Below are 27,996 nucleotides of genomic sequence, written 5' to 3'. Positions count from 1 at the left end.
AGCGTCGAATTTCGTTCTTCTTTGTTTTCCCGACGAGCCTAGTGTAGTGCGCGAAAGCGCGCGATTATGTTTTCATGCGCGGCAAATTCTTCTGCATCCCGAACTTGCCGCGTGCGTGCACAGCACTCGCGAGTGTTTTCGGTCCGACAACAGCGGGTGCTGCTGGCGTTCCGAGTGAATGCGTAGGCGGGCTACTAAGAGAAAGGGAGAGGGGAGGTTGCAGGTGAGGACGCGGGAGCGAACGCCGGAGATCCGCGCGCGCTTCAAGTCTCCGCGCGGCCCCGTGCGAAATGTCTTTCCCGGGAAAAAGCGCTAACATCACGCGCGCGCGTTGCTTCCTCGAATTAGGAACGTGCATCCTTGGCTCTATAGCTGCGTACGTCCCAGCGGCGGCGGCTTTGATTGCACAGACGGCTGAAACAAGACGCGAAGCCACGCCACACGGGAGCCATGCACGTCAGGACTCCGTGGTGTTTGCGCAGTGAGGCGGGCTTGTTTGGTGTTCCGGTTTCTGTTCTAGCTGCGTCGGCCTCTTTCAGTCTCCATTTCAGTTTCATTCATTTCATTTTCCTTAGGAGCCGAAGGAACTCATTTTCATTAAAACTTAACATTTCTCTCTCCCTCTCTTTTTGCGCGACGACGCATTGTCGATAACTGGGCCCTCGGCAAAGGAACCCCGGACTGCATGTCCGCGCAGGGGGCGCGATGCGGCGCAGTAGAGCGCAAGACAAGCGTGCACACTCATGTGAGACGAGGAGAAGTTGTAGCTCCGTCGCTCCTCGCATCGTCTTCTTTTGTTTCGGCCGGGATATACTTCGCTGAGCGATGTCCAATTAGGAGCGGCGCTTTTCATCTGTCCCTTGCAGCCGTGGGCCACGTTGGCGAATGACGCAGCTAAAGATCGCGCTTCTGCTCTCGTGGGAGCCGCTCAGAGCTCCTCGACCCCCAAACGACAGTCGTCTTAGCTGCGCGGATAAATTAATGGTTACTGATCGCCTCGTTCTGCTGTAGGAGCTAAAAAGAGAGTCGCCAGAGAACTAACTGCTAGGGCTTGAACGAATATGGCATTTATACTCAAAGTAGAAGGCTAATGCTGTCATGAAACGCATTTTGACCCCACCAAATGGCGCTCAGGCGACTGGCGTGCGTTAATTCGCTAATAAATTTTCGGTTTCGGGTTCTTCGCTTCCAGCTGGCATGGCTAGCGAAATGAATTACTTTCATACTTGTAAAGTAATGCTTAAACTTTTAGGGACTCGGTACACATACGGCAGGAAAAGTCATACCCATTGATACAGCGCTGCATGTTCCAGCGGTCTGATGTACTAATTTAACTCGCGAAGCACCACAGACTGGATGTAGCATTTTGCACAGGACTGCTAGAATCCATATTAGTAAACCGGTGATAGGCATGTTTGGATGTACTCCAGGAAAGCTCACATCATTTGCCCCCTGACGTTAAGAGATCCAGAGATTGTACTTTCAAGGTTTTTGAGCGCGTGAATTTATCATTTTTGTATAGACGGAGCAAGTATAGTAACTCTCAATGGTACGGGGCACTGTCTTAAAGAAGTTATGTTGTCTGAAAAAGCCAGAGTGGACGGGGCACTGTCTTAAAGAAGTTATGTTGTCTGAAAAAGCCAGAGTGGTATCTTGCTCTTTTTGTAAAGAGCAGCAAGTCATGTGCACTAGCGCTGGAAATAATGTACCGAAAGAGAGTGCTTGCGAACAAAATTATGTTTTCTTTCCTCGTGTTGTCAGTTGTATTTACCTTGGCGCTGCTATTTTGCCCCGGTTAAAAGCTTTTCGAATGTACTGAAGTAATTTACGACCGCCCTCACGGCGAAAATGGAATTTCGCTTTCATAGCAACGTTCCAAAAAACATTTTTAAAAAATGTGTGACATTCCGTCAGCATTACCTAAACTATATACCATACTTTTTCATGCTGCTGTGAATTGGCAATAAATCTTATGGGACGTACAGCTACCTGAATGGCTGCGAAACAATGTGTTATGAACGAAATCGATCTTCTTTGATCGCCCATGTCACAGCGGAGTGGCGAACTTCTTTTTCTCTGAACTTCAACGAAGGAAACATTGGGACGACAAATGCAGCGCTCGAAACATAGGACCAAACGAAGAGTACATCACATGCGCTAACTTTCAGTTGCAAGTTGGAGTTGAAGTGTACTTTGAGCGCTACATTTCTCGTCGAAAGCAACCAACTCGCCCAAGCAGCTACCCTTATAAAACAATGTGCCACGTGCGTTGTCACGACCGCGATCTTTGGAACTCCATTTCTGTCGCTCCTCCATTGCCGTGGTGCCCCGTGGCACAGTCGCTTGTACCAGGGGCAAAGCCCTGCGACTGTCGCACAAAGATCACGCGGGTTTGCTGGTCCTCTTCGCAGTGGGTCCCCCCCGAGGCTCAGCGCGAGCAGTCGGGGGCCTCCCCACTCCCCACGGAGCGCGCCGGTGACCCTACGCTCAAGATGTCCATCGCATCGAGGGGGACACTACAGGCACGTCGCGCAAAGACCGCTGTGGTGCACGGTGTGCCACCAAAGTTTAACGATGGTTTTCTGTATCTAACTAGAGTTTTTCTTGGGGTAGAACGTGTTGTAAGGCAGGCTGGTGCATTCTTCGAGACACGGAAAGGTTGCGCGAATGATAAGAACACACGAAAGGAGACGGAACGGTGTTCTCCTCCCGTGTCCTGATGTGTTCGTGACGTTAGCGCAACCATTCCGCTTCTCATAGCCAGTTTCTTATCACGTTAAAGATATCGTATTTACTCCTCTCTGCTGCAGTGACGCGACAAATCAGTCTTTCATGCGCTGAATACTACTATGTTTGTCGATGGTCGTACTTCGCCCTTTTTTTTAGCTTTATTTTAATGCAGTTATTGCAGTCGACAAATTGCGAGTGGATCATAATTTCAGTCCACCTGCCTCCGAATCTTTCACTGTTGCACCTTCGGAGAAATCTATGTCATACGCTTAAAGCCCCAAACCTAATTTTGTCTACACGTAGGTTTTCCAAGAAAAGCTTTTGTTGACTAGAAAGATATCAGAAAAAGGAAGAACATAAAGGAATATTGGAAATGCGAATGCATTTAAACACTTTCTTGAGGTCGGAAACAGATGTCACGATTCATGTGAATTATAAAAACCGCCCTGTTTTTCGATACTCTATTGTTTAAGGACATCTCAGTTCCCAAAAGGTTATAATTCTAGCGAAAGAAAACTTTCCAACGTTTTAATTTTTATATCGCCACTGGCACCTGCGTAATTTCTGTACCGGCTTCAAAAAATACGAAGCGCGCGTGCATATTATATAATTCATTACCAGCTTATCGGAGAAACTGGCGATGCTTTCAGTAAGTAGACCTTATTCTCTTTCAATTTAGTAACCTCGTTGTACCTCAAGCAGCCTTGTACTGCGTCTTCGCCGCATAAAACATGTGCACTCAGGTGAAACCCACAGCGCTGATCGCGTGTTGTTCAGCCGTCTTCAATTGAACGAATATTCACAAGAGCTGTGCACATGCTGTGGCAGGGGATAACATACGCTCGCATAATGGCTTTCAGGGTGCGGTGGACAAGCTAAATCGCATAGAATTTTGAGAGAGCCTTTTCACTGAGCACTCTCTGGAGCACAGCAAGTGCCGACGAGTGGGAGGAAAGTGATGCGTAGCTCGCCCCGTCTCGCTCCGAATGAACGTGCCGCTGCTTGGAGTTCCACAAGAGAGCGCACGTTCATTAGGACGGCCTTCAGACTGGTTCTCACTCGCTTGACGGAGATAAGCTGGGTGCCCGTTGTCTTCAAGTGCTTATTGGGCGGTGAATCCGCGGTTGTGTATCGGGAATGAGCTCTAACGGCGCAGTCTCGATATGGAGTTGGGCTGCCCGTTGTTCATACGCTCGTATTTCGAAACTGCGCTGCTGATTGCGTAATTGAGCAACGGCACATGTGAAGGCTCGTTGAAGGGACACCTAAGTGAATGCTAATTATGACGCTGTGTTGCAAATTAAGTTGCAAAAAACACTATTAGGCCTTTTAGGCCATGCTTAAAGATCTTTCATTGTTTTAATAAAGCATGTAAGGGGCATATTCATTCCAGCGGCCATTTTTCCGAGAGCACAAAGAAACGAAACACAAGACTGGAAAAAAAGAGACACAGCAGCGTTTTATTTCTTTTGCTTCTTGCTGTTGCACTCTTAGAAACACAAATCATTACCAACTCGTTCAGCTTTGTGTGCGTCAGTGTCCAGAAGTAACAAATTGGTAACAAATCTGAAAAACTCCTCTCATAACATATACCTGAATCTCTTTCATTAATTAAAAAGTTACCACCTGCTGTCAAAAGCAGCGTGCGCAGCTGAAGTAATTAATGCGAAAATTTAGAGCAGCGGACGCTTGAAATCTGCAGTGTGACCTCTTGGTATAAATTCGACTGGTGGTTAGGCAATACGCGGTTAGAAATGCATGTGTATCATGTGGGCAGGAAAACGATGTCGCGGTCACTGCGAACGCACAAAATCTCTGGTTCTCCTTTTATCGCAGCGCTATCTTCAAACAAGACATAGTGAAAAATCGAAAATAAAACATAGAAATCGCTCAAACAGCATATTTTAAGCAACTGGAACGCTGCACGGGATCACCACTTATGAGCAGAAATTACTGTTGCGGCCACTTCTCATTTCAAACAGTTCAGTTAAGTTCAGCCCCTAATCAGGTTCGTTCATCCATCTCTATACAGTGTTTGACCTAAGAGTTTACACAATTTTTTAAAATAGGCTTTTTGTTTTGGAAGAGTGCTTTTCTGACGTAGCATTTTCAGTGTAATACATCGGAATACAGCTAAAACGTGCTAACAGCTGACTGGCTGACTAATATTGCTTATTTAATTTTTTATATATTATTCTTAGGCTTCTTGATTATTTATTTATTTATTTATTATCAATACCTCAAATGCCCCAGGAATGGGGTATTACATGAGGGATGGGCTGAATGTGTCACTAATGGAAGATTGGATGGCAGCCTTGAAGTGCAGTGGATCGGAGTGGTGCACGGAGTCGAATGGCAGGCCGTTCCAGTCTCGAGCAGTTTGCACGAAGAATGAGCGAAGATGAGCTGTAGTCAGTGCTGGGGGCGTGTAGCACACCGTAAGAAATATGCAAACAGTTTCCAGAATTTTTAAAATGCTGTTATCCTCGGCGTTGTGGCCCCACAAATTTTGGCAATTTCGAAGAGTTACAGGCACTGGAGAGGTTGCTTTGCCTGCAAGCTTCTCGAAAGCGCATGTATTTTGGCGCGATGTAGCCAAGATTTGTTGGGCCACAGCGCCGAGGGCAACCGCGTTTTCAAAATTCTAAAAACTGACATGAATATGACTTATGGTGGGCTACACGCCTCTCAGTCATTAAAGAGCATAGCAGTAGTAGTTAGAAAGTTAACTACTTGATATTAGTTAACCAGCCTGCTAGATGGCACGTCTTAGCTGTATTCTGATGTACAACACCGCTGACAATGTTATGCCGAAAAAAGCGCTCTTCTAAATCAACAAGCCTATTTTTAAAATGTATGTAAAGTCTCAGGTGAAACACCCTGTATAAAAAGATGTTCATAGCATGTGAGCACAGCTCGGCCTGCGAAAACATACGTAAGTGCTGTCTACTGAAGTCAAGGAAGATTGCTTCTCCTTTTAGAAGCTTTACCTATAATGTTGAGGGGTAGTCTTGCGCGCATGTGCATAAGCCTGATCAGCATAAAAGTGGTAAAAAGATGGCGTGACAAAATGTTAACAGGTGATTAAACTTAAGTCATAACTGTGCAATGTGATTCCCTGTATTCTGTCCTGTTTTCTTGCTCTTTTCCTCAGTCTGCATATCGTTCCTCGACAGAGAAAACGGCGATTGTTCAAGCGCGTGCCACACTTAACGAAAGCTGCAACATTCTTATTCTTCGGTCCATTGGAATTGGTTCGCCCAGATAGAGATAGAAGGTCAAGCTTCAGAGAACGGCAGATGAGGTAGATAGTCGAGCAGCCTTAGTTTATTTCCTGGAAAATGCGTCCTTCAAAACGCTGTTAGCTGGTTTGCAATCGTGATTTCAAGATATTCTATTTCATCGGCTGTAGTCTGCTTCGAACAATTCGCTTAAATGGAGGCGCGATGAACGGTTGAAACGCGCGCTTTCAATGAAAAAAAAAAAAAAGAAATGTCTTTACACTACCACTGCACAGCATTACCTTAACGCGGCTCATATATCGCCACACAACCAGAGCATATACTCATGCTACACCTAAACTCAGCGCGCCGTTTATTGAAAAGGGGATCTTCCCTTCATTAAGCGAAAAGCAATGCACGCTCATAACTCCAGTCATGGCTTGACAACTCAACCAATCAATGGGGACACGCGCGCTCAACGCTCAATGTCAGAAATATGAAATCTTACGCGTTAACAAATCCTAGCAACGGGACAAGTTCTGCCTGCATTCCCGTGTTGTTGCGTTGCCCCCTCGACAGCCAGCAGTGGCGAGCTAAATTTAGTTGTTCCTCATCATCTCGCCCAAGAGCCTATAGTCACGAATGACACACTAATCGATGGGTCTAGATGTGCTGCGCGTACTAGCGTGCAGCCCATCCGCAGCCATTGCGGCGGTAGAATGGAATTTATCTGGATGTTCTTTTCATTCCTTGACGCGTTGAACGGTACACCGTTTCTGCATTCGGCTGCCCAGGAAACCAGGAAGCGTCATTCGTGTTTTCTTTTTTCCCTCACTCTTTAGAAACCGAGACAAAGCCCTCTTCAGACTGGTGGCGTGCGGGCGGCACCATAGCCTTTGCCGCTCTGTACTCGATCTTAACGGACGAAAGGGAGCAGAGAGAGAAGGGGGGAAAGGGACTCACCTGGGGGCGACGCCGCTGGCCGGGACGGTTCCGCTCCGGCGGCCTGCTGTTGGGCGGCACGCGAGTCGCGCGGGATGCGCGCGGTCCGGGAAAGAGCGCCGCGCTGCCGGTCGATCCCTCCCGCCCGCGGCGGGAGCGAGAGCTCTCTCTCCGAGGAGGACCGCCCGGCCTCCGGGAGCGGACCTCGATCACGCCACGCGACCATTTGTCTCGTCCTGATGACACGCGCCATCTCTGCTTCCCCATCTTCCGCGCCGCTCCTCCGCCGGCAAAGTATTTCAACGGGAAGCGGCCGATCGGCGAGAGAACAGGGGGCGCGCGCGCAGTCTGTGTGTCGCTCGTGCCCTCTGCTCGCCGCCTGTGCGCTTCGCGCGGATGCTGTCCCCTCCGCGCGCGAGGTTGAGCGTCACCGCGACATGCTGCGTGAGCATCGCTTTGGGAGATACGTGGCTCTGTCTTTGTTTCCTTTTATTCTGCTCGGCCACTCTGCGGGATGAGTGAAGGGTAGATTATATGGCTGACCTTGGAGGTCGCCGCGGAGTGGAACCGTAACCCGACAACGTGTTTTTTTTCCCTTTTTTTTTTTGCTCTGTGCTCGTCTTCATAAAGATGGCTTGCGAAAGGGGAGGTGCTTCCGCTATCAAGTCTACGTTTAAATTATCCACTTAACATGTACTGTTGGGTGAGTAGGCACACACACGCACACGCACGTGCACATACACACGCGCACATACACACGCGCGGGCGCGCGCGCACACACACACACACACACACACACACACACACACACACACACACACACACACACACACACACACACACACACACACACACACACACACACACACACACACACAAACACATGACAAGGTGTGTCTTGCGTGTTTATCCTCCGCCTACAGTTCCCTTTCTGGTGCCTTTACCTGAAATAAATGTCCATTACCAGTGCTAATTCGGTGAGATCTACTCGTGGCCTTCTATGAAACGTAAGAAACACCTGCAGACAAAAAAGAAACAATAAAATATATAGCACGGATTACCTGATATTACACTGCTGGAACAACGGTTCTCTTCTGAGCTGTTGGGCTGCGAAATCGTACCGTTCAGCTGTATTCTCCAAAAGGTAGATTTTTCAGTGCTGAAGCTCGAGGGTGTTCCCGGTAAATACAACAATCTGACTTTTCGTATCAGCACTGTGACGGAATTTCTGTAATAACATATCTATTTTACCGTACATTGCTCAATAGTTCCTCAAGATTCGCGCCTTCGACGGTGTACTGTATTACCAAAACCCTGGTTACTTAACCGTAATGATATCATAACGTTCCGGTAATCTCGATGTCATTCGAGCATATATCTCTAATGCCATCTACCAGTATGATACCAGTTAGTGGAAACAACTCTGTTGGTCACGAGGATCACCATCGTGACAGGCTTGTGATTAATTTTAACCCCACAGCGTCAGTTAATGAGAACCGAAATACCAGCACAAGAGTATTTTTGTATTTCGCTTCCATCAGAATATAGCCGGTGCGGCTGTGAACCGAGCCCGCAGCTTCGGTTCAGCAGCTGAGCTCCATCCACAACTGATTTAAAAGCTTAGAGCTCAATTACGAGGGTCGTTTGATAAGTGTGGTAAAAATACAAGAGATGGCGCTACAATTATGTTTTCTTCTCTACGTGGCGCGCGAGAAACACACTTCATATGGCGTAAGAACGTGTTTAGGCTTGTGCCGACAGTTAGTAAGCTTCCGACAGCCATTGGCGCAGAACTGTGCCAGAACAGAAAATTTTGAATTTCGAGCAGGGATCGGATGTTTTTATTTAAAACCATGGTCGGGTGCCCAAATTAAACCCGAGTTGAGCAAAGTTCATAGACACTCTGCACCATCACTGAAGACTATTTACTACTGGATAAATGAATTCAAACGTAGCCGAACTTCGACGCAAGATGAAGCACGTCCTGGGCGTCCAGTGGAGGTCACTATACGCCAGAAATGGTATCGAAAATTCATGAAATTGTCATGGAGGACCGCCGAGTGAAGGTACGTGAGATAGCTGAAATTGTACGCATCTCAGCAGAGACAGTTCACAATATTCTTCATGAAAAATTATAGATCAAGAAGATCTGTGCATGCTGGGTGCCGCAACTGCTGACGATTGACCAAAGGCGCATGAGGACAGACAACTCGAAGGAGCGTTTATCGATGGTTGATCGCAATCCCCAGTACTTTTGGCCAAGATTTGTCACAGCTGAGGAGACGTGGGTACATCAATACACCGCAGAGTCTAAACAGCAGTCAAAGCAATGGACTGGGCCTGATGAAGGTGCGCCAAAAAAGGCAGACTGTTCAGCAGGAAAGGTGATGGCGGCCGTTTTTTAGAATTCACGTGGAATAATCTTTGTGGACTACTAACAAAACAGCAAAAAGATAACAGGACCATAGTATGCGACTCTCCTAGAGTAACTGAAAAAAAAATTGCGCACTAAACGACCTGGGTCAGCGCGGAAAAAAGTCCCGTTTCACGAAGACAATGCTCCATCCCACAGATCCCTTGTTGCAATGGCCAAATTGCACGAGTTAGGCTTCGAGGTTGTGCCTTATCCACCCTATTCTCCGGATTTGGCCTCTTGCGACTTTTTTTCTTTTTCCAAACCTAAGGAATTGGCTGGGTGGAAAGAAATCTTCAGATGAAGAGGTTATCTCAGTGGTGAATGACTACTTCAAGGGCCTCGCACCATTCTTTTTTTCTGAGGGAATGAAAAAATTACAGCCCTGGAAAAAGTGCGTGGAACCGGAAGGAGACTATGTTGAAAAATCAAATATTGTTTTCAGCAAACATGCTATCTTTAATTGCGTTTTACCATACTTATCAAACGACCCTCGAATGTGAACTGTAGCGTGCACAAAATTGCTCGATACACATTGTCTGTACAGGCAAAGGTAGTGCTTTAAGCGTAAAAAAAATCACTTGGACACTGAGGCCTCGTAAGCTTTTTCAGCCTTTTGTCTTGACTGCTTTTTTTCTGTAGAAAGAACACAAATGAAGCAAAAAACAACAAAATATGTAGGTGCTGTCCAGGGCGGTTTGAGTCGTTAGAATAGTCAAACAAGCTCTCTTTTTAGTTGTGACCTGAACGAACTTTACCGGTGTCAGCTTTGCGACCTCCTTGATAAGAAATATGTGGCGAAGAGATTATAAAGCAGGTCAGTTCGTATGCGATAGTTACCTGATAAATATTTAGGTCGCGAACAATGCGATCGTGAACAGCTATAGACTCTGCGGATTCTAGCGGGTGCAAATATAGCGCCTTTCCTTCGTCCTTTCTTGCATTGTTAGCGATCTCTTTGCGGCACATTCAGTGGGAGCTTCTGAATGGCCTTTATTGGCCTCGGCCTGAAATTTGGGTGCTGGTACGATTAGGGGTGAATCAGTGGATTTGTTGTTTTTGTTTCTTTTTTCTTCCTCGTACAATGCTACACGACGGATCGAAAGTGAGTCAAATGAACTCTGCCCAAGTTTTTCCATGCTGTTTTGGTAAACGACGGTACCACGTATGCGCCTCGATGTATTGGTGGTTTTCACGACCGAGAGAGGGCGTCGCAATTAATCCAGCATAGTGCCGTGACGGAGCGCTGCTTCTGGGGGCCAGCCTAGGTAGAATCGCGCTTCTTTGAAAACTTCGCGATAAACTCGCCCTTGTTTGTCGATGGTACCAAACCTTGCGTGAGCTAAAAAGCTTTTTGTCTTCTCGTGGGTGTAAAGGAATTGCCGAGTAGCAATGAAGAAATCGCTGTTTGCTGTTTTGAAACGGCCGGCGTCAAAGCAGAACTGTAGACGATCGACGCGCTCTTTGGAGAAAGATTAAAATGAGTGAAATCGACGATGGAGGCTCTTCTGCAAGGGATGAATGATATATCTAAAAGCGCAATTGTTTTCATTTAACGATACAGGTAGCAACAAAACGGGATTGTCGATTTGTCATGCTGCTTCGCAGAAAACAAGCTACTTACAAGCTACTGAATTTAACTGATAAAACCGCACCGTTTTGCGTTGTTCGCAAATAGTGCAACTTTAAATATACGTAAATTTAGATTTTTAAGTCGTATGCACAGGATGAAAGTAAGGACAATTCGGTTGGCTTTATCCGCGCAGCACGCACTACGTTCTGCGCCTCGTGCTCTCACTTTGTTCTTAGACAGCGAATGGAAACCATGTAATGAATGTAAGACCTTTAAGATACAGTTATCGTCGCCCAATTTCGCACGATTCTTTCCCTCTGCCCGTCTATCAGACTGATTCCATTGACAGCGAGGGCATGGGGCAATAAAAGTGCAAAAACAATAAGAACGAATGGAAATTAGAACAGAATCACTATAACATTCCGCACATGCATTCTATAATAAGGCCTACGATTAGACAGAGTCATGCACGAAAATCTTCTCGCTTAAAATGTGCCCTTCAGTCATGTTTGTGCTGCAATGTTTCTTTACTTGTTTCTTGCGCTGACGTATTTACATATACCATTCTAGAGTGGGAAATACGCTTTTTTAGAAATTTTTGCTTGGTGCCTGATAAGAAATGCGCTGCCGTGGTCCTGCAGACATTCCACTAAAATACCGGAAACTTAGTTCCTGTGCTCTATCTGCACACCTGGCACCAGAAAAGGCGCGATTACGTTTAGCGTAATCCTTCTCCGACTAGTTCGCGGCACCACCGCAGCGTGGCGTGGATTTTGTGAAAATCGCCGATACAGCTCTGAAGTGTTGACGTAAATACAAATGTGCCTGGCCAAGGATAGCTGCAGTTCCGAATCACGAGAGCCAACTGGGTAGCCGCCCAAGTTACGCGGTGCCGAGCGCGAGTCGAAAGGCAGTGATGAGTCGCTAGCGCGTCCATCCTTTATAGAGAACCTTTGAGAATAAAATGATGAAAGCGCCCCTTACTCAATGACATTTTCGAGTGAGCGGAGACGAGCGGCACACCAGAAAACTGAAAGGAACACTTAAGTCTCGCCCTAAGGGTATGATGCGTTAGCGATAATGTGTTAATGCCCATATATGCGGAATTGGTCATTCTCGGCTTCACATTCATAGCTCCCTGGGAGTCCTCATACCACTCCTTACGCAGTGGTGCAGCGGTTAAGTGATGCGCCTCAACCCTGCGGTGGCAGGTGCTGCCCCCGGTGGGTCTTGTCAGACCCACGTTGCTATCCCCGAGCAACCTCTGGCCATAAGTCATTAGTTGAACTGCCACCTGCCACGGTGGGCAGTTTGCTAACAATCAGGTGGGCAGGTTGTGACGACGTCAAAAGGTCACGTGACCTAGGTTGCTTCTCTGAGGATTTTTCGCTCACGCCGCCGCTGCCGATCGACGACGCCGGGTCTTCCGCTGAACGGCACCCTTAACACTGTCGCGTTAAAAAAAACTGGAAAATTGGTTATGAGGAAAGGAAATACATACTAATCGTTTCACTCTCAGTGGGCACGCGAACCGTGCCACGAAGGATGGGATGAAGGAGGGAGTTAAATCAACAAGAGAGAAAGAGCCGCCGTGGCCTAGAGTTCCGGATTAATTTCCACCACCTGAGGTTCTGTAACATGCACCGACATCGCACAGTGGACGGGCGTCTATTCGCTTTTTGCTTCCATCGAAACGCGGCCTCCACGGCCGGTATTTTGTCTCACCACTGGGCCGCAGCGGCTGTCCGCGACATGCGAAGGAAACGAACACCAATGTCGTGCAAGCGCTCCCGTCGTTCATGCAAGATGGCGCCCGCGGTCAGGGCGTAATTATCTCTGATACCCCAGCGGCAATGCATTCTTTGCCAATGTCAGTGGCCGATACGGAAGAGAGACGGACGAATGCCTGAAAAATGGACACACTCGAGTCCTCATGGCTGCCAGGTCCGCCTGCGCTTACGCGCAACCTCGCCGGTAACTCTGGTGTGTTGCAGGCATTGTTAGCGCCACACACTGTCATGCCTTTACCAGCATCTTATTGGAGGCTTGTGCGTGTGCGCTTCTGCTGAGGTTGTTTCTTCTAAAGACCCTCCAGAGGAGCCATAGCTTCGCCCCGTTTTATGCGCCCCGCTTTATAAGGACTAGTGCACAGCCGCACCTGCTCTCTGTCTGTTACTAATCAGCGAGGATGTTGGTGCGAGCCCAAAGAGTGCATATAGAGCGCTGGCTGCGGCAATAAAACTCTCAATGCTAAGACGAGTCTCGGGTTGCTTTTCACCTTCTTAGTTTTTCTGGACGAAAAGTTTAGTCTGTGCCGAGGTTGACCTAACTTTTTGGACGCTACGCGGCCTGGAAATCTCAGCTGAGAAACTTGCCTTATTGAGCAAGGCATGTACTCCACACTGCTCCAAGCCGCCGCGATGTCTCAGTGGTTATGGTGCTCGACTGCTGACCCGAAAGACGCGGGTTCGATCCCGACCGTGGTGGTCGAATTTCGATGGAGGCAAAATTCTAGAGGTCCATGTACTCTGCGATGTTAGTGCACGTTAAAGAACCCCAGGTGGTCGAAATTTCCGGAGCCCTCCACTACGGCGTCCCTCATAGGCTGAGTCGCTTCGGGACGTTAAACCCCCCTAAACCATAAACCATCCACACTGCCCCATGCAGTGATGATAGCGGAAGCGCACCCTTGGGTCTGTGAAGTTTGCGGAACTCTCCAGAGTGGATCATAATGAGCTTGGGAACATCTTGAGTCCACGCGACACAAAAAATAATGGGGAGAATCGCTCAGCGCCATGCAGCCATTTAAGGCAGCCATAACCTTGGGCAATGCGCTGATGCCCGGTTGAACGAGCGCGGCTGTTCCTGACGACCAAAATGACTCGCCATTTCCATTCATTTTACCTGTGGTTGGAAGCAACACTGGCTGAAATTGTCTTTCGGATCATTTCGAAGCTAGCGAGATAACCGCTCCGCAGAGTGAACAGAGGCGATTCATTTACATATCAAATCATCCAAAAAAAAGAAAAGCGTATCTTATATATATATATATATGTATATATATATGAATTCCTCTTGAAGAGATAGTTCACTTACGCATGGGTGCGCGCTGTGCTTCGGCGGTGTGCTGCTGTGTTCGTGCTCCCGTTATCATCTCCCGGTCATGAACGGACAAGAAATAAATGGCGCGCACTTTCTATTTTATTCGGAGCGAATCATTCGTAATTGATATGTGCACCGCAAAAGCGGGGATTTCATGTTTTCAGCAAACTTTGCATACATAATGGCCTGCCCAAATTACGCTCCGAGTGCGGCTGCATTTCGCAGAACGCGAGGCTGTCAGCGTGTAGACGCGGGGGGGAGGGGGGGGGGGGGGTAAGGAGGACGCCATTTCGGGGCCTAGTGGATTTGACGAGCCGCGCCGGCCCATGAAGCGAAGGGCTGCGCACGAACTGAACATGTTCTCGGCTATGTCATTATAATACATCGGCAGGCGGTGTTTTCGCGGCATTCAGCTTTCATAACAGAAGGAATGTCCGCGTCGCCATTGGGATGCAGCTTTTTATTAGACCTATAGCAGAACTGTGTTCGTTTATGCTCCGACACGGGGGCATTAACGCGTGTTTTGCGCTAAAAGAGAGAGAGAGCAAGAATCGAGACAAGGCAGAACGACTCCCAGCGAACGGAAATTGAAGGCTGAAATGGTCTCAGGTTCTTATTTTTTTTTTTCAAATTCAGGCAAGCTCCCTTTATTCCCAACTTTCGTGTTTGCAAAACTTATTCGGACGTGCGCCACATGATGCTCAGACTGATTTAGTTTCTGCCATTTTGCTTTTGCTTCTGCGCGGTTTCTGGAATATATAAATGTAAATTTGGCACGGTCATGCTGGTGCCTCTCTATACCATGGAAACATAGGAATACCGTATGGGGAAAATTTGTGTCCATTGCCAATAAAATTTTGAGTTTTGTCATGTCCCTGGAAAAGTCGCTCTCCACACCAACGCAGAGCGACGACGAAGTGATTGCGTTTCATTCCGGAGTTTCAGCGAAATAAATTGCAGCCGCACTCGGCTGGTAATATCATTCCGGACAAAAAATCTACTTATTCTTATTTAGGTTTGTTCTCATTATGCCTTGAAGGCTGATATATTTGGACGGCTGTGGCACGTTGTTCTGTTTATTCATTAATTTAGGCCATGGTTTAGCATTCTTTCTTCTTACTGAATGTGAGTCAAAGAATATCCGACAAGGGGCACTGCATAACGTCTTTGCTATCTTTTTTCTTACGTAATGTTATGTCGAATATAAAGTACTTTTCATGCTCACGATCGTTGTCACGTCTTCGTGACATCACTGAATCGAAGACCACAGTGCTTTCAGTTTTCACTTCTAAGGTATTTCTGCCGAATATCTGAAATGAAAGGAAAGGCTTAGCAATCTTGCATTTTATCTCTTCTCTACTCGGCTTCAGTGGGAGGGATCTCACATTAGAGCCTTACAGTGCAATGCTGTGCAGGCTCCATCACAGCGCACAAGCTTGCACAGGTACAGAGCGCAAAACACGTGTCTAGAACGGCCAAACTGCGTCTCCCTCAGCTCTCAAATCCACTGCGACCAGGAAGGCAAAAAGTGACGATGAAATCCTATGACTTTAACTGCACATGCTTACATCCAGATTATTTTTCACCACATGTCGTTCGATATCGCGTGTTCAGCCTATAACACGCCCTGAACGTGTTCTAGACAAGCGTTTTGCCCTCTGTACGAGAATAGGGAAGCGTTCTGGTGCCGCGAAATACGTAACTCAACTTTCCCGAGACCCGGGTGCACTGCTCTCATTCAAGATCCTCCTTGATGCAGCCGCGAGTGCAAGCACTGTGTTACTAAATGCCCGCGTCGGTAGCGACCAAATTCACTTTTCCGCTTCATCCGCGTTACGGTTAAATTTCCGGTGCCGCCCGGACACCGGAAAGCGCCGTTTTACGGCTAGCGGCTACTTCGCTCGCAGCTCGCGTCTGTCTCCTCGAGTGTGCCTCTCATCAGAATTACTCGCAGGTATGGGCAAGAAAATCGTTATCGAGTTCCCTCTTCCTTCCGGCGGCGTGCGTAACCGGTGAGTTCGTTGTGCACAGAAGGGCCGTGAACGTGAGGCGAAGAAGCGACTGCATGCGGCTTCATTGCGGCCGCCCGGTCCTTTCCATTAGGCCCAACGAGTGCCTTGGAGGAGCACCCATTAGGAGGCGGCCGGGAAGCGGCTGCACGGCAGGTGCGGGTAGTTGTGTCTAGCACTCGGCCGGCTAATTGCGCGCTAAGAGGCCCGTATACATTCTGCCCAGCTCATCTGTCCCCCGCCATTGCCGCTACCAGTCTCTGCCACCGCTCCGTCCAGCAGTCTGACCGTTTCCCTTTGTGCTTCCGCCGTATTAGACCTTCGCGAACTGTGGCAACTAAGTTTTCGCTGTTGTGACCTCCTCCTTCTCCATACTTAGAGCATTCTGTTCACGTCGGCGTTTTGTTATTTACGGTTGGTGCTGGGCAACTGTTGTGGACCACTGCGTTTACGCAATGGAGCTATATGGTTCAGGCGTAAGGTTCATGCATGTGCTTCCGCGCAGCAGCAGAGGCACATTAAAAGAACGACGCATTTTGAGCTAGAACGAAATATTTGGCGAAAATTCTTTCCTTACCTGGAGCGACAGGTTATGTGCATAACACACACTTCTATTAAAAAGCTCCAATTTCGCTCGGCTTGCGACCATAACAGTCGCTGTGCACCGTAGCGCGGCTGCCTTGGTGAGCTGCACTAAAAGCTTTGCACAGTGAGGTTTGCTGAGCCTTTTTAAACTTAAAAAAGGTATAAAATAATGCATCTATCCGGGGAACACATGCGTACGCGATCCTCGTGACTGGCTAGAGCACCGAAGCGGAAGAGCCTGAGCCCTAACGCACTGCCTGGGGGACTCTTCGGCTCGCACGCCGAATGGTCTTGGCATTCCATAACTGTCGAGCACGAATCACGTTCACTTAGAAAACGCACGCGCGGATGAATGCTGCAGTGAAGACACTATTCGACCTATGAATTGATGGAAGGAAGCACTTGACTGACACAAAAAGATGAGCCCATTGTAGAAAAAATATATTTCAGTAAAACTACCTTTTGAGCGACTGCAGTCACATTACACACGTGCACAAACACACACAGAGACAAACGCTGTTCGTCCATGCATACGCGCGCGCACGTGTGTGTGTGTGTGTGCGTGCGTGTGTGTGTGCGTGCGTGCGTGCGTGCGTGTGTGTGTGTGTGTGTGTGTGTGTGTGTGTGTGTGTGTGTGTGTGTGTGTGTGTGTGTGTGTGTGTGTGTGTGTGTGTGTGTGTGTGCGCGTGCGTGTGTGCGCGTGCGTGTGCGTGCGTGTGTGCGTGCGCGCGTGCGTGCGTGTGTGTGCGCCTGGGAACTTTCGAAAAGAGCCGCATGAGTTGCTCTGACTCCCGTGTGAAAATGCTTCCATCTTCACAATTATCCGCGCACACTGGCCCGCGTCACGGGTGCTTCCGACGACCACGCCGGTGGTGGCTGCCGCCTACACTTGTCGCGCAATGCGGTCATGGTCGTTTCATTGCCGTTCCCTTTAGGGCCACTCTCTCGACGACTCCTGAATATCGGACGCCTCAACGTCGGGCTTTTGTGCGACGGGATAAGCGTGAGCAGCTAACGACAAGGGCCGTAAAGATAGGCAACGACGCGCCGTTTGCAAACAAGTGGAGGTGGGCTCCCTGCGCCAGCGCTCGCATGTAGGGCAGAAATGACAATGGAGGAGAAGTTTCTTTCGCATATAAGAAAAAAAGGAGAACAGCCACGAGCGGCCGAGCACTGGCGACGACGATGACCGTGACGATAATTAATGTGACCTCAAGAAGCAATAACCTCTATACTTTACTCTGCTGCCACTATATCAGTACCGCCGCGAGGAGCAACGGGTCGGTTGAGTCCGTTGACTGTGTTTCTCCTACGCGCTTTTTTTTTCTCTGACTGCTCGCGTGGATCTTGTCAACAGCGCGGTATTCAGAACTGACTCATGCGGCTGAAAGTGGAAGCTTTTCTTGAGGACCAGGCTGACCCTCGCGATGACGTACGATTGGATCCTACCCAATCCTCGTGTCAGGTATTTTTCTATCCTTTTTACGAAAAAAATAAGAAAAATCTGCCTCGAGCATTATTTCGTCGTGCCTTCAAGTTGCTGTCATGAGTCTAACGACCGCAAGCCTCGGTTGGACGATTGTGTGCAACAAGGATTGCTTTTCAGTGCTTGTGAGCCGGTTCGAATAACTGCGTAGTGATATCACACAGCTTTGACCTTATAGGGCTGACCACACAGGGCTGACCTTATAGTGCTTCTCGGAGACTGACCGTTTCCACAGCAATAATTTTGCCTTTTTGTCAGGCTGCTATAGTTAGGGCACGTGAGAAATTTGCTTTCATATAATCCCTAATTGTTTTGTTTAACTGCTGAGTTTACACCTGAAGATGGTTTTTTTTTAAATCTGGGACTGAATAAACATGAACACTACGTAGAAAGGGAAGACACCTGATCGCCCCGGCATTTTAGCCATTTAGTCCTTGTCCTCTACTCAGCTCTCACCTCATACAGAAAAGCTTCCTCAGATGAGAGTCCTAAACCACGCATTATATTCTCTGAGGCGCTCCCGCTGTGTTTTTTTTTTTTTTTCATGTAATATTTTGTCAAATTCGTTGCAGAGAAACGACGGAGGACAGTTATTTGCCATGGGAAAGAAATAAACAATTCTGGACGGAGGCTTCTGTTCCTGCAGTATGCTGTCGGGCAAACTTGATGGCTCTGAGACTGTTCTCTTTGACCTTCATTGTAGTCCAGCTCTGAGTCCTCAACTTGTAGAAAGAAGAAGGAAAATTGAAGGTAGAACGTAAACGTACAAGCGAATTTCTCCTGTGCTGGGCCCAGTACGTGCAAGATTTAAGAGGGCTTTGTAGCAAAATGGTGCATCCTAACCAGACTTTTGTGAGGTGACTCCGTAGTTGCGTACTCTTGTTTTTCCGTCAAATTAGGCTGACATACTGATTCAACGTTTCATGTCGGTTTTTGCTTAGTGATGCCGCTGAAAATTGTTTCTGCGCTGGCAAGGGCTTTCTTTCTATCCGCATCGCACAAGTCCCGCTCAGTTTCATTAGCACGCTTCGAAAATGAGATGCCTAATGCGTGAAAAGAAGCAGAAAAAGAGGCTGCACGCAGGAAATAATTTCCGGTTTGGTCTTGCTTTCTTTTTGCTACTCTCCGCTGCTGTCCTGTAGGCCTGGTGAGGCAAAGTTTCATTAATATTTGTGTCGCACGCTTCTGCTTATTTTATGTTTTCTCGCGGGCTATAAATAAGGCTGTTTTACGCTAATGAGCGCAGTTCGCACTCTCGGGTATGAAGAACATGCGAAAACTTCGTTGTGTTAAAAACCTCCAACCGTTCCTTGAACGAGATACAGAGAAGCGTGTTTCATTTTTCCTCGGGCACCTGCGTGCGATGCAGAAAAAAAAAAAATGCAGTGCGCCGTTTTCTTCACTACGGTCCAGTGGATGGTTGTTGCATAAATTAAGTGCACGCTCCCCACGAAGCCCGACTTTGGGAATTCATCAACTTCCATAAAGCATGCACCAAACAGACGAGCGAAGTGGAATCTTGGAAAGCAGTCATTATCAATGGCACTTTTCCTTGAGGAGCTTTGCTCGCTACATATTGGGTAAAAGGAATGGAATGAATTTCGGTTCTGGTATTGGCAACAGTCTGCATCGTTTCCTTGAGTTGTACCTCGATCACTTCTGCAAGTCCTTTTTTTTTTATCCAACGTACATGTTTTGTTGACACTTTGTCCCAAACAAGGCGACCCGCTCGATTTATTAGGCCCTCAAAAGCATCACGTGTGTGTGTGTGCGTGCGGGGGGGGGGGGGGGGGGGGGGGGGATTGCTAATTTCTGAGCCACCTCAGCACTCTCTCGCCGTCTTCTTTCGAAGATGTGCGTTTACCGCAAAACACCGACGCGGCAGAAACCGAACACAGGAGTCAGTGAAACATCAAGCTATCTGCTGTAACGATTAGGCGTCAACCACAACTGCCCATTGAGAGGAAAGCTAATACGGTGGCAGAGCTCGTGAATGTTGTTTGTGGCGTAGTGAACACTGTCGGGGTACTGCCAATGACGCGGCTGGAATTCATTCTAGCTGCCATTCACTCTGTTCAAGAAAATACGGAAATGGAAAACTCAGCAGGCATTTTATCACAGTGCGCACACTTCCGGAATGCGACGCTGTGTTGAATATAAGCGAGCACAAGAGATGCTTGCACCATCTCGAGCTCAAAAGCGCCAGGTTTTTGTCTCACGAAGAGCACACCAAACTCGACCGCGGCTAGAAGCTCACAAGTGCACACTCCGGACCTGGCTTCGAGAGGGGCGTCGAGGGGGGCGCCGCGGTCCCGGAGGAAGAACGCAGAGCCGCGTTTGATTCACCTGCTTCTTGCCGCCTTTTCGCTCTCACGACGCCGTCCACGCGCTACGGGAGGGCGCACCGAGCTCGCGAAGCAACCACCGGGGACCGCCGTGCGGTGCTGGTGCCGGTCACACTGGCGTGCGCATTCGCGGTGGGCCCGCTCTCCTCGCCAAGGCGCTATCTGGGCCGGCCAGGCCGTCCGTCGCCGTGGCGTTCCACGCGCGTCTCGCGTCGCTTGCCGATCTGGCCGCGATCAGCTGCAGATCGTTAGGCGCGCGTAACCCTCGTGGGGCGGGAAGTCGTTCTATCCTGCGGAGGACTGTTATCGAGCCGGAGACACGCAGCAGGCGCCGCTGGGCGCGTTCCCCGCAGCCCTGTGCGCGGCTGCTCTCTAAGTGGCAATCCCATTAGTGAGCCCCGCGTCGCCACAATGCTCGCCTCCTTCCGGCCACCCCCCTCCCTTCCTTCCTCCCTCATCGAGGCGTCGCTCACTTTTTTTTCCGCATATTGGGCGCTCAGTAAGCCGCCTCATAAACTGAAGACTGCTTCCAGCGCCCTCTTTCTCTCTTCCTTTTTCTACGCCCGCCTTCCGGACGTGTGTTCATTAGCAGCTCATTTGCGCCCCCCACCGCCACGGACGCAGCCGCTCCGCTCGCATATGGTTATTTACCCGGTGCCCTCGTGCGTTCTCTGAACTACCTCATAAAGCTGGCCTGTTCATGAAAAAAGACCTCGAATTTTGTTCCATCTTCCTTCTCCTGCGATGAAGGTATGAGGCAATGATTCGCGACCGCGAAGCCGTATCAGAAACCGCTTATTTTCCTGAATGCATTGATTTTTTTCTGTCTGAAAGTTTCCTATTTCTGCTATATTTCTGCCAGTAAGCGCGATTTATGCGCACATTACGCTTCTTACTTTGCTCGTTTGTTTGTGAGCTTTATAAAGTAAGAAAGTTGAAAACTGGACACTTTATTTACTGGCTTAAGGAGAATATTCGTTTTATTTCTTTCTCGTTTATTATGCCTTTCGATTAAATGTGCTTTGCATAACGAGACCTCTTCTTCTCTTCCCCCAAAAAAAAGGAGGTGTAGATTTCATCTCGAGAAGCGGGATCTATTGCGGTATCTCCGAGTTTTTTCTTTGGCTCATTTATGCCTGTTAAGGTTCATGCGCTTTACACCGTCTTGTCGCAGCTTCGTCTTATTAAATGCAGCGCCCTCAAACAGCGCGTTATTTTTGCATGCTCGAGCATTTTTGTGTTCATTTTCGCGAACATATTTACAATTAGAGCATGTCATTACTTCCTCAGTTTCATATAATGGGCGAAGTCTTGTCTAGCTGCTATCAAGTTCCCCACTTGTCCGCATATTAAGCAAAGATGAGCGCTGAGACCTCTCTATCGGTATCGTAGTATACCCCGAGCGTGGTTGCTCTGCCCACCTTCGTCAAACACTCTAGTTTCCCACTACCCTGTGTTTCAGAGAGCCCTAAATATATGAAATGGCTACTCAGTCCGGTTGCGCTCAGCGAGCTTATTCGTGAGCTACTTTTTGCACTCCTCATGATTTGCATGCATCAAGACTGTTTGAATTTTTCGTACAGTTATTAATTTACATCTACCTTACGCAAACAGGACGCACAACCGGGCTTTTATTTTCGACTTCTGCTCGAAAAAACACCTCCATGGAGCGCAATGTTGCGCAAAAATCGTTCCGCCTCTTTTTCGAATAGAACAAAGCCTGTCGTCATCGGAGCGCGGAATATGTGTCCTTGACTTTTCACTGCAGGAACCCGGTCGGCACATTTCTTTCTTTTCTTTCTGTGCTGGACTGCATCACTGTAGTGCCTGCGGGAGGGCTGTGCGAGAGAGAAGAGGCTCGCACGTGGGCCAGAGAAGGGTTGCATGATTATTCCCGGAAGGCCGGCCCCCTTTCACAAGCAGCACACACTGGGAACGTGCCGGGCAATGGACGGATTGCGGGAGCAGCGCGGCGCCCCGTGTAAGCCGACCGGCGCCAGAACAAGCGTTCGGATAAACAAACCGACCCTCGGCTCCGACCGGATCCCGGCAGCCGGGGCTGACCTCGTGGCTCCCTCCCTCCGCAGCTTCCATCTCGGCTGCGCCTTTCGCAACGGCTTAGCGCAGTGGCCCGGCAAGTCTCTAATGGAGACGTGCTCGTGCCGCCCGGCGCGGCCGTTTGGCGCTGAAGGGAGCGGGCCTGCAGGGTGAGCTCAACTCGAGTCCATCCGTGGAACGCATTGAAAGTTTCATCTCCGCACTATGCGTCGTTCTCCGCTCTTGCCTGCTACAGATTTCTTTCTGCTGGCACTTGGGGGCAGCCACTGGCTCTCGCGCAGATGTTCGCATTGCTGGCCAGGACGCCGAGATTCTCGCAGCATAAGACGCAAGGGTAAACACCGAACTGCGTGGGCCCATCTTGCAAACCAGTGCACCGTTCTTTCTTTACTTTGTGTCCACTGAATCTCGCGCAGTGCGCCAGCAAGCTGTATGTGCCCACCGCGAGCGCGCATTACATTTCGCTGAAATTAGAAACGGTGAAATGCGTTTTTGAACTTATAGAACAGTCGCACTGCGAAGCGTTGGACCGCAAGACTAAGCTAACAAAAGCCAAGTAACTTCGTTGCCATTTTCGTTCCGAAAACGTTGCGTAGGTTCGCTTCGAGGCTCCTGCGTCAGGGACTTTCACCTGATGACAAAATAGCCGGCGTTTGTGACAATATCCCCTCGGTAGTTGCATATATTACGGTCGATTTCAACATTTTCGGTACTTGCTCTCGACACTTCCGTGGAAAATACGCCAACGGTTATTTCGTCGACTTTAGCGCAATAATCGCGCTGACGAGCGCTCTTTTTCCGCCCGCCGGACCGACTCGACTCAGCTCCATCGAAAAACGCGCGCGTCTGCATTTTTGGCAGATCATGGCGCAGGATGGTGATCTCTGGCTCCGCATTTTGGCCATCAGCGCGGAGGAAATGACAGAAAATGCACACTTGATATTGCATCCGAAATTGAGTCCTAGCCGTGCCACTGCATTCTGGCAACTGGCTCGAACTGCGTCAGCAAACCGCTCTTATTTAGGCTTGAGCACCGGTAGCGCACATCAGCCATACTTCAGCGATGTCGGGTAAGCTGCAGCCGTATACCGCTGCCGCGCGTGAGGCGTGCGCGGTGTAAGCGCAGACGGAGTCAGAGAGATAGTTAAAGATGGCGGAAGAGGAAGGTAGAAGGTGGGCCAGATCCCCATGGTCACCACACGCCCAGGAGGGACACGCCGGTAAGGTCGCTTTCTGCGGTCGCTTGCACCGGCCTGAGGTGAGAGCCCACGACTACCGGGACTCCCCCGCAGGCATCCTGCGCGCTGACGACAGTGAGGACACAAGCTGCGCTGCAGTCCGTGCAGGATACGCGCGTCGGAAGTAACGCGAGCGGTGGTCGCGCTGGGCCGAGTAGAATGCATGTGGCGGTGAATGGGCGCACAGTGTGTTTGACCATCACTATCTATACAAAGGACGCTGGCCTGGCACGTGCATGCGTGAGGCAAAGAGCCGCGGTGGCTACTGTGAAGCTGTAGCTGTGAAGCCCAAGGGTAGATGAAGCAGCTACCTCCCCCCCCCCCCCCCCTCGTGTGCCGCGTTAGGTACGGAAGTCCACTGGGCAGCCCCATGGGGGAGCTGCTATGAGCTCCCCCAAATATCTGGTCACCCCAAGTCGCCCCAGGCGGACAGGGAAGTTAATTGCAAGCTTCTGCGCCTTGTGGCATCGTGATTAAGACCGAAGCAGTATGTTCTGAGTAGAAATGGCCGCTGCGTTCGGACACTCACGCATTTGTGTTCTTTCATCAGTTTTCTTTCAAATGTATACTGAGCTGTATTTCTGGCGGGTCGTTACTGTCTTGAATCGCAGTCAGCTGCTGCGTGATGCGCATTATGCGATGCAATTTCGCTCTTGCTTAACCGCATTTGTGACCGATGACGCGTGGCTACGTTCTCATATGCCACATGAAAATGCGCCCACCTCCTATGTTGCAACAGCTGCGCTTCCGAAGTAGCATGGTTTACTTTTAATTAATGTTGTTACTTCTGTTGTTCTTACTGTACATCAGTACAGTATGCCTCATTTGATCAATAAATTTGCCAAGCTTGCACGCGCAGTCGGATGCGATCCTGAGGTTTGAAAATTTCTATCCTTGGTTTGGTCGAATTGGTCGCTCCGACGGCTGGAAGTGACCGCTCGCGATTTCTGCGGAAATTAATTCATAGTTTTTTTTTTAGCAAGGAATCTAAGCTTTTACTGCAAATATTTTGTGCTTTACTGCGTTAACCGCCGTCGCAGACTACATAAGACAGCGTCATTTGGGTCACCGTAGCATCTGCCGCGCTGCTTCGCTGGTGTCGACTGAGAGGATGAAGCTTAAACATTACTAAAGAAGCCGAGGACTAAACCCAATCAGTTTTGTGGTTTCATGCATCGCTTCTAAGTGTATTGTTCCTGTTTAATAATGGGCAGCTTGCTGATGAGCGCCGAGATGTGGAATAGGTAAGGACCTAAGAATTTTAGAATGCCATTCAGAGCTTGTGCGTACGTTTACTCACGCTTCCTGTCGGGAAATTATTGCGAAACGGACTCGGTTTTGTTAGATTTACTGCAGTTTTCTCTCATGCTAATATAGTCTCATACTAATGAGCGGTCGCGACTTGGACCCTTTAGGCGTTACTCTGCTGTCGAAAGAGAGACGACGTTCTCTGGGCGCACGTACACGGCCACACTAGGCTAAAAGCCTTCGCCGCGTTCGTGGCCTCGTTCCTTGCAAGGTCGGAGTCGCGACGGACGCTTCTTGACTCGCAGCGTGGCTCCGCTTTCTGCGCGGCGCCGCTGCCAGTCTTTGGGTTCCCTATTAATCAAGTTGGGTCCTCCGGCAGTCAGGTAATCGAGTCGCTAACGCATTTAGCCGCCCGTGCTTGCCACGGCTAACCGAATAAGGCGCCCGCGCTGCGCCTCGGAGCGAAGCGCATATGCGGGACCTGGATCGAGATAAATGCGTGGTGCGCGCTGCACACTCATCCGCAAACCAATTTCCTCCCGGCACCGCCGACTCGGTTCCTGATCCGGTTCGACCCCTCGCCGCCGCTACGATCGGCCACTGTCGCCGTCAGCGCAGCCGCTGTTAGCAATCATATCGGGCCCCGGGTGCCCCCCACCCCATTGCCGGCCCAAAATCGCGCTGCCGTCGGCCCGACTGGGGTGTGCGCTGCCCAGTGGTGGCCACGCCAGGCGTGGCCACCACTGCCCGCCAAGGAAGCTCGCCTGTGAGGAACACCGGGATCGATGTACTCACTTTCTTAGTTTTTTCGCCGAATTAGAACTAAGGAGGGAAACATTCTTTTGCAGCATCCATTTTGAGGCACACAATATGATAACGGAGGGCGCGAAGTAACCCACGAACTATGCAAGTGTTCTTTTTGTGTGCCGCTCGTAGGCAGACGCACAGTTTCACGCCCCCCCCCCCCCCCCCCCCCCCCCTTCCAATTTTGTAATTTCAAAGTCGTCATGCGCACGTCGTCACACCGCCAGATCGGGGCAGCCTTTTACCCTTTCCTTCATCCCTTCTCCTCTACCCCACATATTCCTTTCCTGTCCACCGTAGCAAGCATAAGCGACAAAGTGCACAATCAACACCTGCATCGACTTAATGTCGATGCAGGTGTTTCCTTCGCGGTAGAAATATCCCCACCAAACTCTGCCCCCGAACGCATTCTTTGTGACATTAGTTTTGCCACATCCTCCTCCTTCCACGTACAATTGACACTGAAACTCACGTCACATAACATGAACGCAGCTCGAACTTCTCCATCCAGAGAAGACTAAGACGTGGCAAGTCGCAGTCATGGAAGCTCGCCTAATTCTTTCACTTGCCGCCCGTCTTTTGACACAATAAGGCTTGCAAAACGGCCCCTTGCAACGCAAAATTATAAGTGTTTCTAATTCGCAAGCCTGTGGTACTAGTGATGGCAAAGTACGAGTTGGGGACAACGTGTGATGTGTAGAACTGCGCGAAGTTTCCCCGAATCGGCTCCCTCTGCCATCTCCGTCAATTGAAAGAAAGCTTCGCCTTGTGCAGGCTTGTGCAGGCACGCATTAAAGCTGTGTCTTCCATCGCAGCGCCGGTTCAAGCGGATTTTGCTAAATGTAAACGGGGACTAAAACATTTTGTGATTTGGTGCAAAAGAATTCCTTCTTTAATCGGGCATCACCAGAAGAAATGAAGAAAAAAATGTCAGAAATGGCGCCAGGTATACCCTCTGCTGTCCTAACTTTAAAACGTCTTGTTGGCGTAACAGAGACGGACACCTTGTCTCAGGTGTGCGGGACTACCACATTTAATGCCGCAGCCTATGTAGGAGGCCGTTCTAGCGCTTACCCTATATCTTGCACAACTCAGACTTATGAAACAATATTTTCATCAATGAATCGCAACAGACGGATGCAAGTTTTCAGTATATCTATCCGTTTTAATTTCAGAGATGCAGTGCGTGCTGCATTGCCGAATTTGCGAAGCGTGCTGCGTTGTTTGTGTTTCGGGTCTTTTTAAAAACATAAATCTTCTATCTAAATTCTGGCGCCAATTTCGCAGCCGTTCTCATGTGCAGAAAATTTCACTTCGTTCGCCACAGCACTGGTGGCTACACAAGAAAGTTTTTGTCCTTATGTGAGCTAGCAGGAAAGACTTACTCTTAACCGCGGATCGAGTAATCTGAGTCAGGAGTCGGTTAAGCAGATCTGGTGCAAGTAAATGCTTTCGCTCGGTTGAGCTTTGAAAAATACAAAGCTTTCAAAAGGACGAAGGTCGGTAGACTTGAGAAGCAATGGCTACTGACGTCTATGCTTGCAGGATAAGCGCCCCTAAAAGTGTTTTGCTCTCGCAGCTTGTGCATTTCCTTTGTAGATGCCCTATACTGGCAACCGTGCATTGCACAGAGGTCTTCTTTTTCTTTCTGTCGGCCTTTCGGGGGCTTTCTGTCGCAGTATATTAAATCTCTTCAATCATAAACGAAGCTTTCCTGTCAAGCTTCAGGCTGGACAGGTTGTTTCATGCTATCAGAAGCTTATGGCTTCATATATTGCTTTTAAAGCCTCCAGTTGTGCGCCTCTTTGATCGAAAGAAGGATCGCCTTTCTGGAACAAAGTCAGCGAAACGGAGAAATAGAGAGAAACAGGTGCACAAATACTTTTGGCTTAGCCTACCTTAATTTTGTCTCCCTCTTTTGTGGAAAATTTGTTGCAGCTAAACGCAAATTTTTCACCTACATGCCCCACCGGTTTTCGCCGCTGCGTTCAGACCAGGAACGCGAAAAGAAGGGAAATGACAGCTTCCGTCCCTTCCGGGAGCGCAAATTGTGACAAATAGAGGCGTGGCAGAAACTTTCTCTTCACAAGTCGAGTGAGTGGACGGAGTGGGGCCCCTTGAAGAGCGGCAGCCCTCAGCAGTCAGGTGTGTTCGGGAGGGGGGCGGCGCGCGCGGCGCTGAGTCCCGCGGGGCGGCGCGGCCGTCGTATACTTGTGGCGCCTGGCGAGCGCGCATGCGCGGC

The 27,996-nt window shown here is 49.2% G+C and overlaps 1 protein-coding gene across 16 annotated transcripts in view; it reads left to right on the top strand.

The window, feature by feature from the left end:
- Window positions 1–27,996, top strand: part of LOC149351327 (inactive dipeptidyl peptidase 10-like) — a 357,475-nt gene that overhangs the window by 242,581 nt on the left and 86,898 nt on the right. For 2 of the 16 annotated variants that reach the window (XM_089580675.1, XM_089580674.1), the window contains exon 1: window positions 21,136–21,156. The exons of 13 other annotated variants lie outside the window; for them this stretch is intronic. In XM_089580675.1, the coding sequence (XP_089436801.1) occupies window positions 21,151–21,156 (6 nt within the window). In that variant the 5' untranslated portion in view covers window positions 21,136–21,150. Of the gene's footprint in view, window positions 1–17,824; window positions 18,041–21,135; window positions 21,157–27,996 lie in introns of those variants that run through there. One more of the 16 variants, XM_089580669.1, reaches the window with a different exon arrangement.

The sequence above is a fragment of the Amblyomma mixtum genome, chromosome 3 (assembly GCF_055824585.1).
Source record: "Amblyomma mixtum isolate Tamu chromosome 3, ASM5582458v1, whole genome shotgun sequence".
NCBI lineage: Eukaryota > Metazoa > Arthropoda > Arachnida > Ixodida > Ixodidae > Amblyomma > Amblyomma mixtum.
The sequence above is the reverse complement of the archived record's forward strand: the minus strand, read 5'-3'. Positions and strand labels throughout refer to the sequence as shown.